Source organism: Zosterops lateralis, assembly GCF_965231275.1.
Source record: "Zosterops lateralis genome assembly, chromosome: 16".
Taxonomy (NCBI): domain Eukaryota; kingdom Metazoa; phylum Chordata; class Aves; order Passeriformes; family Zosteropidae; genus Zosterops; species Zosterops lateralis.
The window spans coordinates 12843083-12855461 of NC_139776.1; the positions used below are offsets into that span (position 1 = coordinate 12843083).

General features: G+C 63.9%; 1 protein-coding gene across 1 annotated transcript; it reads right to left on the reverse strand.

Moving 5' to 3' along the window:
- Nucleotides 1–5218: 5218 nt before the first annotated feature.
- Nucleotides 5219–9503, reverse strand: E2F1 (E2F transcription factor 1; the record flags this gene model as incomplete). Its single annotated transcript, XM_083873456.1, has 7 exons — nt 5219–6407; nt 6613–6817; nt 6911–7025; nt 7142–7294; nt 7676–7895; nt 8464–8554; nt 9309–9503. 7 exons carry the CDS (start codon nt 9501–9503, stop codon nt 6160–6162), a joined length of 1227 nt encoding a protein of 408 aa, XP_083729582.1. The 3' UTR covers nt 5219–6159.
- Nucleotides 9504–12379: the final 2876 nt, after the last annotated feature.

Below are 12379 nucleotides of genomic sequence, written 5' to 3' on the forward strand. Positions count from 1 at the left end.
CCGGGGTGCGGTGCGGTGCCCGGGATGCGGTGCGGTGCCCGGGGTGCGGTGCGGTGCCCGGGATGCGGTGCCCGGGGTGCGGTGCCCGGGGTGCGGTGCCCGGGATACGGTGCGGTGCTCCGGGCACGGCCGGGGCCGGGGAGCGGGGAGCGCAGCGGGCGGTCCCGCGGGGCGGTGCGGTGCTGCAGGGCTGGTTCGGGGCGGTCCCGGCGGTGCGGTGCCTTAGGGCACAGCTCGGTGCGGTGCCGGAGAGATGGGCTGGGTGCGGCAGAAATGGCCTCGGTGCGGTGCGGATGGGGGTGGCTCGGCGCCGTGGGGATGGATCAGCTCGGAGCGGTGCCGGAGGGATGGGCTCGGCTCCGTTCGGTGCTGTAAGGATGGGCTCGGCTCGGCTCGGCAAGGTGGTTCGACTCGGCTCGGCTCGGCAAGGTGGTTCGACTCGGCTCAGCTCAGCAGGGTGGTTCGGCTCAGCTCTGCCCGGTTCGGCTCTGCCCGGCTCCTCCCAGCTCGGCTCAGCTCTGCCCGGTTCGGTTCGGCCCGGCCCGGCCCGTGCTCAGGTCGCGCCCGCTGGTCCCGACTCAGCCCCAGCGGCTCCGCCGCCCCAGCCAAGTTTGGCTCCGCGAAGGACCCGCCCCCGCCGCCATCCGATTGGTCGCGGACCGTGATTGGCACCAGGACTCACCAATACGCTTGGCGGGGGCAGGGGCGGGGCCGCGCGGGGTCCCCGTGCCGGTCGCCGCTGGGGCGGCCCCAGGTGGAGCCAGCCCGGCCCAGCCCAGCCCGGCCCGGCCCCAGCCCAGCCCGGCCCAGCCCGGCCCAGCCCGGCCCAGCCCGGCCCCAGCCCCAGCCCAGCCCAGCCCAGCCCAGCCCAGCCCGGCCCGGCCCGGCCCGGCCCGGCCCGGCCCAGCCCAGCCCAGCCCCAGCCCGGCCCAGCCCGGCCCGGCCCAGCCCGGTGCGGTGCCAGTCACGGGTTGTGTGACCCTCCCTCAGCGTCCCCGTGGGAACACAGGTCTCAGGGTTGGCTCCACAGCAGCCCTGGCTGCCCCAGTTGATCCCAGTGTGGCCCCGGGCAGTGTCAGTGTGGTCTCTGTCGGCCCCACAGTAGCGCTGGGTGCCTCAGCTGGCCCTGGGGTGGCTCCGGTCTGCTGATGGAGGGTCCCAGTGGGGTCATTGTTGACCCCACCGTAGCCCTGGGTGCCCTAAGTGAGGCCCCAGTTGGTCCCAGTTGAACCATGGGGGGTCCCAGTGTGGTCATGGCTGGGCCTAGCACGGCCCTGGTTGCCCCCACTGTGGCCCCAGCTGGTGGCCCTGACCCCACCGTGGCCCTGAGTGCCCTAAGTGAGGCCCCAAGTGGTCCCAGTTTGACCACAGGTGGTCCCAGTGCAACCACTGTTGGCTTTGGGATAGCCCTGATTGTCCCAGTTGGTCCCAGTTTGACCACAGGTGGTCCCAACATGGACTGTTGGCACTGGGAAAGTCCTGCTTAGCTCAGCTGGCCTTGGGTTGGTCCCAGTTTGGTTACAGGTGGCCCCACTGTGTTTTTGGTGGCCCTGGAGTGGTTCCCTGACACCCCGGGTGGTTCCAAGTGAGTTCCTGGTGGTGCCAGCTCCTCCATGCCCACAGTGCCAGGCAGCCTTTGCTCCCTCTGAAGCATCATGAAACACCCTCTGCCCCAGCAGGCTGGGGGAGATCAGGAGGGGCTGTCCCCATCCCTTGCCTGGCACAGGCCCTTAGGGGCTTGTGCCTGCATTCCAGGATTCCACTTACTGAGAAAGGGCCATGGACCAGTTTTGCTTGGATTTTGCAAAAGTCAGGGAGTTTTTTTGCAAAACTCAGGGCTTTGCCTCCCTCAGCACTAACTCTACTTTCTCATGGAGCTCTCCAGGACACCTGATTGCTGAGCTAGCTCTGCCTAAGCCAGGCCTGTGATCCAAGCTCCTTCCCCACCCCAACGTGACCGAGCTGTGGCACGTGGAGCTCACTCACCTCCTGCTCCCCTGGGATAATGTGCTCCAAGCTGAGCCCACGGCATCACAGCTATTTTTACCATCTCCCAGCTGTTCCAGGTGTGTGCAAGACAAAAGAGGTGGAAAAAGTGCACCTGGGCCCTGGCAGGGGCATCCAAGGGCTCCAGGGTGCACGTGCGCTCACTGCCCTTGGCACGGGACTGTCCAAGGGCTGGAGCTGTTGAGTGTGGCCATCATCAAACACAACTGAAATGGGAGCAGGAACAAAGCACAGGCAAGGGATGCAGCAGGGACAGGGGAATCACCTTGCCAGGGAGCAGGGAAGGGGCTTGGGTGATGGTGAGGCTCTGCTATGGATCAAAATCCCCTCCTTGGAAGGGCTTCCCACACTCCCATCTGCTCCAGAAATCCATGCTTGGTGCCCAATGACATCCCTTGGAGTCAGCATGAGTTTCCATGCAGGAAGGAGCAGCCTGGGAGTGAGGATGAAGTTCAGGGCAAAAAACTGCTGATGGCAGGAGGTAGGAGGTGCTCCCAACTTCCACAGGTGCTTCCAGAGAGCCATGGCAGGGCAGGGGACATGGCCCTGGCTGTGGGGGACACCAGGGCTCTGCTCTGCTCCCCAGCACCTCAGTGGATGGAATTACAGGAAACACCCACTCAAGACCACCCCAGAAATAAACCATGCTGCTCCTCTCCTCCCTAAGTGCCTTCATCATGGAGAAAATGGGAGATTTTTGGGAGTGGAAATAGGGAAGTGTGGGGTGGGATGCAGAGGTGGGGCAGGACACCCCTGCTTACAGAGACCCCAAACCCTATAGGACCCTCTGAGGGGGATTAGGTTAAAGGTACAAACCCCTTATGAGGGACACCTAATGCCACTGCCAGCCTGTCCCAGAGCTCATCCCACTGTGGAGCTCTCCTGACTCCCCCAGATCCCAACCCTACAGCACAGGGACAGGAGACCCCGGGGCTGCCTGGGCTCAGCACCGTGGCCAGATCCTGCTCAGCATTTTCCAGTGCCAGTGGAGTCACCACTGCAGCCTGCCAGACCCCAGGGCTGGATGGACACGGTCCCTGTGGAGGTCACAGTGCCTGGGAATGAGCTGAGAGTCCTTGGAGCAGCAGGACGTGTGCAAGGTGCCCATCTCCTGACCCTGCTGCCTTCACCTGACAGAGAAAAGCATCTTTGGAGTAGATAAATAAAACCAGGCAGTTCCTGGGGCCATTTCCCAACACTGCCATGTGCTCTTCCAAAGCAGCTGCCATCAGCTCCCTCTCCAGCGATCCGAAATAGCAGGAGGGAAGCCCTTCAGCTGCATCATGAATCATCCTGGGAGGCAGAGTGGTTATTTTTATGGTGCTGTGGCTCACGTGGAGCTGCCAGTGCAGCCCCCAGGGATGGGCTGTGCTGCTGCAATGGGATACAGCCCTGTCCCTGCTTCCATGGGCATTGGGAGTCCCAAGGGTTCTGTGTCCCTGGAGGTTTCCTGTGAGGGCAGTGGGATGGTGATGCCATCAGAGAGGTTTGCCTTGGCTCAGGGGAAAGAGGCAGAGCTGTGCTGCTGGCTGGGGGATGGCTGGCTGTGGGAACAGCCCTGTGGAGCTCAGGGTGTCAGTGTAAGTCCTCTCCCCTCTCCCTGTGCCTCCTGGCTCCCACAAAAACCATCTCCTGTGCTGGGGTCTCTCCCCTTTGGCAGCACTGCAGGTCACCATCACCCTCCGTCACCACAGAACTAAGCAGAGGAGAGGAGGAGAGATGGAGGAGGAGGAGTTGGCATATGGCTGGGCTGGGCACCCTGCAGTAACTCATAAAACCCCCAGCACCTGCCACCCCAGGTGACAAACACTGACCCTGCAATGGAGGAAGGACACAGCAGGCAGGGACCCAGGTCTGTGCCCTCCCACCTGGTCTCTGTCCCCCTGCCCTGGCTCTGTGGGGCCAGAGCCCCATGGATTGGAGCAGCAGGAATACTGTTCCAGTGCCATTGTCTGAAAAAAAAACCATAGAAGGGGTGACAGCATGAGAAGCACCAGCTCTTCCCAGTCAGCCACAGGGGTCACCCTGTGTGTGACACTGCCCTGTGTGACACTGCCCTGCTGGGCACTGTAGGGGGGTGGCAGGGCCCTGACTGCTGTTGTGCTTTGGAGGGCTGGGAAAGCTGGGAGAGGGAATGGTGGGTGTATGGAGCTGAGCCATGGGGTTTGGCATCCCACACCTGCACACTGCCATCCACACATACCCAGCTGTGAGAACAACCCAGGGGCAGCACAGCCAGCCAGGGGTGGGAATAGAGGCACAAGGATGCAGGAGCCCAGGCAGGGATGATGGGCTCTCTGTGCCACCCAACACCCACCAGCAGCCTGTCCTGAGCCTGGGATCCCATTCCCTGCCGTGCAGGAGCAGGGTGAGTTTACTCAACATGGTCAGGGTGAAATATTTATCAGGCTGTTTAAAGGAAAACCAGGCAGGAGGCTGGGCAGGAGGAGGGGAGAACGTGCACAAACACGGGCAGGAAGTAGCACACCCCTGGCTGCCACTGGGGCAGTGGCCATGGCCCTGCTCAGCCCCATCCTGGCTGCCAGGGAATCCCTGGAAACTCCAAGCAGGTCCCCATGTCCCTCAGTCCTGGTGTGCTGCAGGGGGAATCAGGGCACTCAGGGCTGCTGCTGGCAGACAGCAGCATGGCCCCAGTGAGCAAGGACACAAGGACCTCGAACTTTGGGCTGAAACTGGTGCCAGGTGCCTTGAGGCAGCACCAAGAGCTGGGGTGAACGGGGAGAGCTGGGAACTCAGTGGATGGAGTGGCTTCACATTGGCCCCACGCTGCAGCCATAGCCAGGAAAATGGTGCCCCAAAACCAGGGGGAAGGCAGGGAGGGGACCAGGCAGCAGAGGAGCCAAGTGGGGACAGGAGCTGCTGAAAGGAAAGCAAACCCCATCCAGACCCATCACCCCATCCTCCTGCAGCACAGCCTCTTTGAAGGAGCAGGGAGGGCAGGATCAACCCCAGATCCTACCTTCTGTGGGACCAAGGACCGAAGCACCTCTTTCAGCCCCAGGTACAGACATACCTGGTCACATATTTCAAGTTCAAAGTGGAAAACGGACCACAAAATAACCCCAAACTTCTTGGTGTCTCAGCTGAGGTCCCCACCACCCTCACACCCCCAGACACCTGAGCACAGCCAAAGGGCAAAGTCATTAGAAACCTTTATTAAACACAAAGCTCAGAGGAACACAAGCTTGTTAAATGGCAGTAAAAGTGAAAGTGCGCCTCCAGCTCGGCCCAGGGGGACCCCAGGACCCCCCTCCCCTCCTCCCCCAGCCCCAGTGGCCTGGGATGGGGAGCCAGAGCCAAAAGGCTGAATGGCTGCACAGGGAGAGGAAGGAAAGCCTGGAGACAGCGTTGGGTGCTCACCTGCAGACGCTCCCCTGGCCACCTCTGTGTCACCCGAGGGGACACACACGTGGTCCCAGGGCCACCAGCCCCATCCCTGCTCCCACAGCCACCTGCCACAGCTGTGCCTTGCCAGCCCCCTTTGGGACACAAGCAAAGCCAGGATGTGCTGGTGAGACTCTGGTGGCACCCTCTGTGTCCCACCAGCACCAGCACTGTCCTCCTGCCCCCTCCATGTCCTGGGAGAGCTCCACACGCCATAAATAATAAATAAATACCCCACGCTCAGCCAAGCTGTGGGCAGCCCCCAGGCAGGGGGACAGCCCTGGCCCAGCACCCCCCACATCTCCACCACCCCCTCCCAGCACAACAAAAACCCTCAGCACCCCCACTCTGCTGTACAGCCTCCCAAACTCCCATGGAAATGAAACGCTGTCCCCAGGGGACAAAAATAAATTAAATCAAATCTATACACAAGACTGCTTAAAGCTCTGGAAAGGGCTCCTGAGGGGCAGTGGCTCTGCCCTGGGCAGTTCCCCCTGATCAGGGCCCTGTGGGGGAGTCCCTCTGTTGGGAACTCCACCCTGGCATCCTCCTTGTGGGGCCGGAGCTGGGGATGCCACTGGCCCCCGCCGGGCTGGGGGGGCTGGAGGGATAAGGAGAAAATATTGCAAAAAGGGATGAGGGAGGAACAGCGGGCACTGGAGCCAGAGGGGCTGCCCTGCCCTGCCCTGTCCTGCCAGGGCTGCCCCTTCCCTGGCAGCTCCCCCAAGCACCCAGGCAGGCACAGCCTCAGAAGTCCAGGGGGGTGAAGTCCCCAAAGTTGCAGTCAAAGAGCTCGCTGATGCCCTCGCCCTCCTCCAGCCCAAAGTGATAGTCCTGTGCCTGCGGTGGCGACAGGTTGATGAACTCATCACCCAGGAATCCTGCCAAGTCCTCCCTCTGCTCCAGCAGCATGTCCATGGAGGCCAGTGGGGACAGGCTCACCTCCTCCTCCGGGCTCTTGCTGGGCAGTGTGCTTGGCCCTGGCAGCAGTGCTTCTGTGGGGGTGAAAAGCAGCTCTAAATCCCACAATACTCTCCAAACAAACCCCAAAAAAGCCTTTTTGACAATGGAGATCCTGCCTTCCCACTTCCCCAAACATCATGCCAGCTCTTTGCTTGTGCCAACAGCAGAGGGGCTGATAAAAGTCACTGTGACATCCCACCAGCTCCCTCATGTTCCCAGCCATGTCCCCAGCCCCACCTTGCTCTCCAGGCAGCAGTGGCATGTTCACATCCTGGGCAGGATGCAGGAACAGGGAGGCTCTGGGCTGTGAAGGGCTGGGAGAAGAGTCTTCTGCAGGGGCTTTGAAGGGGCTCTTGACAGGGCTGCAGACCCCTGAGCTGTCCTCGGGGCAGAGGAACACATCGATGGGGCCCTGAGTGCTTCTCACGGAGACCTGGAACGCCTGCAAGGGGACAGGAGCGACGCAAGGTGTCACAGGGATGCCCAGGGAGCACTGGGCTGTTCAGGGCAGGAGCAGAGCGTGACCCCAACTCACCTCCGATGGGTCTGAGACCTGCAGCTGGGTCTCTGGGGGGGCTTTGATAACCATCACCATTTGCTCCGCGGGGTCCACGATGCTGCGGAGATCCTGGCAGGTCACATAGGCTGCGGTGGGGCAGGTCAAGGAAGGGACACGGGGGATGTGGGTGGAGGAACACCCGCCTGTGACACCGGGGCTCAACCACAGCCGCCACCCAGCCAGCCCCACCCCAGAAGCAAAGGATATTGCTGGTTGGCGGGGTCCTCGGTGAGCAGGCGCAGCTGCAGCGTGCACATCTGGATGAGGTCATCCAGCTGCCGCTCGGCCGCCTGCAGCTCCCGCAGCTCCTTCTCCAGCAGCCGGTGCCGGCCCGGCGCTCCCACAGCAGCCTGGCTGCCCCTGGGGACACCCGTGGCCATCAGCAGCCAACCCCCACGGCTCCCTCTGCCCCACCAGGGCCAGGCCACATCCCAGCCCACCCCAGAGAACCAGCCCGGCAGGGATTTTGCAGCAAACCACTCCCCAAGGCTGGATGCAGCCCCCCACTCCCATGGGTGACTTGGGGAGCCCCAGGGGGACTCGCAGGTGATACCAACACTGCTCGGGAGCTTCCTGCACTGAGCACAGCCCTCCCCACACAGGGCCACCACTTGGCCTGCAGCAGAAGCTCTGGTGACCCTGCCCTGAAATTCTTCACCCAAGGAAGGACCAGAGTCTGGCCCAGACCCTCCCCCATCCCAGGGAACAGCCAGGCACAGCCCCGGGAGCCAGGGGACATACAGCCACTGGATGTGGTTCTTGGACTTCTTGGTGATGAGCTGTATGCCCTCCAGGACATTGGTGATGTCGTAGATGCGCCTCTTCTGCACCTTCAGGACCTCGGCCGCCCAGTTGAGATCCACCACACCATCTGGGGACTGGCTCAGCAGCTCCAGGAAGCGCTTGGTGGTGAGGTTCAGGGAGGTTTCATAGCGGGACTTCTCTCCAGGAGACTTTGCCCCTGCCAGACGTGGAGGACAAACGTCATTTAAACACAAGGGAAGCCCAGGGCTGAAACTGAAAGGTCACAAAACTCCTGCTTTGCTTACAGGTGGACAAGCGACCAGGACTGGCACCCCAAACCCAATCTGTTTTCTCAGGGCAATGGGGTGAGCTGCCCAAATCCCCTGTAGGAAGGATGTTGCAGCACCTGACACAGGCTGTGACACCTGTGCTCCGTTGTGACCACAACTGTGACTGAGACACCGAGTGCCCCGCAGGGCTCGGGGGAAGATAACAGCAGGTCCACCTGGGCCACTGCACTGACACCATGCTGGCACCTACAGCTCCATGCCACAGGGAGGGACAGAGCCAGTGTGGTGCCCAGATGGGCAGGACGACCATGGCACCAGCACAGGGCAGTGTGGAGAGTGGACAGAAGCAGGCCAGCCCGAGGGACAGCCCATCCAAACCCACACAAAGGGACTGGGAGAACCCCCAGGGATGAGCCTGTGGGAGCAGAGTGGGGCTGCTGGAGCTCTGCTGTGAGCTGGGCTGGCAAGGGGGGCCAGGGGGAGTGGAGCTGATACCTTTAGCAGGGTTCCTGGCCTTGCCCCGGCCCACTGGCAAACTCTCCGCTATGTACTGGTGATCCGTCTCCAAGTTCAGCTTCCTCTTCACCTGCAAGAGATGGGCTCAGCACAGGGACAGCCACTCCCCCGGCTCTGCTGCTGGTGGAGGGTTTGTGAGGAGCCCCCCCAGCCCCGCGGGGCACAGACGCCCCAGATCCCGGCAGGAAGGGGTTGACAGCAGCTGTCACACACACCGGCAATGGATGGGGGGGTTGTCCCATCCCCGGGGGCCCCGCCGCGCTGCGGGGAGCGCCCCAAAGGCGGCGTGGGCCGTGGGTAGGGAGGCAGAGCACGGCCCGGCGCCCGGGCCTGCGGCTTCCGGAGCGGCGGCGGGGCAGGGCCGGCCCGGCAGGTGCTGCGTGGCACGGCCCGGCCGGACAGCCCGGCACAGCCGGGAGCACCGGGCACGGGCTGACACGGCACAGCATATGGCACAGCCCGGGGCACGGCAGGGAGCAGGACGGGCCGGCCCGGTACCGAGCCCTGCCCGGTGTCCAGCCCTGTCCGGTACACGGCACGGCTTGGTATGGCACGGCTCGCTGCACAGCCCTGTCCGGTACACGGCACGGCTCGCTGCACAGCCCGGCTCGGCATGGCACGGCTCGCTGCGCAGCACGGCCCGGTCTCCAGCCGGGCCCATTGTATAGGCCGGCTCGCTGTACCCCAGCGGGGTATACGGCCCCGTCGGTACACGGCCGGTTCGACGAGGCCCAACAGTGCCCAGCCTGGAACACGCCCCGGCCCCGCCGGCCCCGGAGCCCCCGCCCGGCCCCCGCCCCTCCCCATCCCACCGCGGGGGTTACCGGCGGGCGGCCCAGCGCGGGCCGTCTGGGCGCGGCGCCGGGGCGGGCGGGCTGCGGCGTGGCGAAGAGCAGGAGGTCGGTATCGGGGTGGCCGCCGCCCGCGGGCTCCTCGGCGGCGGCGGAGACGATCAGGAGGTGCGGGGAGGCGCTGCCAAGCAGCGCCGCCAGCCCCGCCGCGCCGCCCGCCGCCGCCATGGCTCACATGGCAGCCGGTGCCGCCGGTGCGGCGGGCGGCGCGGCGGGCAGGGCGCGGACAGGGGCGCGGCCCATGGCGGGCGCGGGGCCGCTGCGCTCCAGCTCCGGCTCCGCTCGGCTCCGCTGCGCGCCCGCCGCCGGATTGTTCGGCGCGCCGGCCCGCGCGCCTTTGCGCGCCAAATCCTTTTTGCCGCGAAAAGCGGCGCGAGCCGCCCCGCCGCCCGCCCATTGGCTGCGCCCGCCGCGGCGGGGAGGCGAGGACGCACTGCCATTGGCCGCGGCGCGCGGGGCGGCGGGCGGTGCCGCGCGGCCATTGGCGGGCGGGGGCCGCGCTGACAGGCGGCCAATCAGCGGCGCCGAGCCGGGGCGGCGGCCAATGGGAGCGCGGCTCGGGGACGCGGCGGGGGCGCCGCGTGGGTGCGGCGGGCGCTGCCTGTGTCCCCTCCCCTGTCCCTGTTTGTGTCCCCCTGGGGGTGTCCCCTCCCCTGTCCCTGTTTGTGTCCCCCGCGGGGGTGTCCCTTCCCCTGTCCCTGTTTGTGTCTCCCATAGGGGTGTCCCCTCCCCTGTCCCTGGTTGTGTCCCCCTGGGGGTGTCCCCTCCTGTGTGTACCGCGGATTCCTCGCTCCGCGCCGGCCGCGGTTCCCGCTTTGCCCACCCTTGGGGATTTTTAGCCTCGGGCAGAGCCGGTCTCGGCCCGGCTCAGCCCCGCCGGGGTGATGGGCTTCCGGCTGCGGGCGCGGCGCTCCCCGCTCCGGATGGCCCGGGAGGACAGCGGCCCGCACCCACGAGCAAAGTTCATATCGCTCCCCTGCCCTGCGGACTCCGCCCGCCCACGGCTGTCACTGATGGGGAAGAGGTGGCTTTGGGCTCTGCGGGTTGTCCCAGGCTGCCCCACGTGTGTTCCCCTTGCCCGGGGTGACAGCCAGCCCAGCCTGGCCCAGCCCGTGTCACCCCCCGCAGCAAAGCCTCGCTTTGGGGGACACCAGGGGTGCTCAGCCGTGCGGGGGCAGGGGCTCCCCTGTAGTGCCGGGCAAGCTGCCTGCAAGATTTCTGTCTGAAAGGGTTGGAGCCATGAAGGGATCAGTTCAGGGCTGTCCATCTCCCTTGTTCAAAGCACCCCCGGCCCATGGATGAGGCTGTCGGGCTGGTCTGGCGGCGTCAGGCTCAGACGCTGCTGCAGGAGTCCGGCGGGCACGGGAGGACGGGGATGCTGCAATCTGCTCCATCCGAGTGCGAATGATTCACGGCGTTCTGTGCTTCCAAACACCAAACAGCTGCGGATCTCGGCAGCTCCTTCAGGGCCGGCTGATAACCCCTTAGAGGGCAGAGGAAAAGCCCTGCCGGGAGCACAACCTGCACTTGGCCGTGCCAGGCGCTATCTCCGGCCGTGGGACCGTGTGCCTGGGGAGAGGCAGCGACACAGGGACGGCAGACGGAGCCTGGAGTGGCCCCATATGCTGAGAGAGATGGGAATCCACCCACGAGACGCTGGTGCGGCTCCCAGCACCAGTATCTCCTGCCTGCAGGGCACTGATAACCTCCTACTGCATGAGGAAGCAAAATTAAAAAGAAAAAAAATACATCCTGCTAATTAAAAAAAAAAAAAAAAATTAAAAAAAAAAAAAAAAAGCATTTAAAGATTAGGCCTTTTGCAGGGCCCAGACGTGGGGAAGCTCATGAGGAAAGTGTGGAGCGGGGTCTGATCCAGGCACCCAAACCCCGCTGAGCCAAGCCCAGGGTTTCACCCCTCTGTGCCCCCCATGAGCTGCCCCACATGTCCCCGGGGGTCCTGGATGAGGACAGTGGTCCCCAGCCCCTGCTGCTGCCAGGCAGAGCTGGGAGCCAGCCCTGGCTCCTGCCCCGGCCCCGCGGCCACCCCTGACCTGCCCGGGATGCAGGAGATGGGCTGTTGTTCCCAGCGGTGCGTGGGATGCAGGAGGCTCCTGCAGGGATGAGTTAACTCTCTGCTGCGGAGCAGATCCTGACATGCAGTGCCCCTGTGCTGGCCTAACAGGTTTCTGGCTTTAAAGGATTTTCTGCCGGATACTTTGGCAGTGGCTGCAATTCCCCTGGGGACAGCCAAGGCAGAGCAGGGCCGTGATTTCCCTGGATCCCTCCGTCCTTAAATACAGCAGTAACATGGTGCGTGTCCGTGACCAATCAAATCAACTCGCCGCGCCTCATTTCTTCATCGGCAGAGAGCAAACAGAAACGCCGCCTTGCTTAAAGGAAATTAATACAGTTAATTAACACTTGGCCCTTCTAATATTCTAGGCCCCTCTCTCCAGAGCCCTTCCGCTGCAATATCATCATTACTGCGAAGCACAAGCAACAGTTAGACCAGATGTTTGCACACCGTTAATGCTTCTTCCATCTGGGGAAGGGGAAAAGGCAGCCGCAGCAGCCGGGCGGGAGCGCATGGCTGGCCCTGCTCTCCCCACCCCCGGGGAGCCCCAGCCCGGCGCTTCCTGGGCTCAGGCAGGGTTTGGGACACAGCTGCTGCACCAGCTGCTCCCGCTCGGCTCACAAAGGCTGGCTTCGCTCCCCCTTAATTCATGCAGGGGCTTTTCGGGGGGAGCAGGCTCTGCCCCTCTCCGGAGGCTGCGCTGCCACTTCTCCAAGGCTTTCAGCGCCGGCGGCGCGAAAAGGGGCGGCTGTGGAGACAAATAGAGGCAAATGCTGGTGGGAGAAAGGCGGGCAGGGGCTTTCCTTGCATGGGGATGAGGGGAAGCAGATGAATCCCGTCTCCTGCACAGCTGCAGCCTCCCCCCGGCCCCGCCAGCCCCGCTAAGGAGTGCAGACGTGCTCCCAAGATTAGCTGTGTGGCAGGTGCCGCTCCCAGATAAAGTCCTGTCTGCACGGCCCCGCTCGGCCCT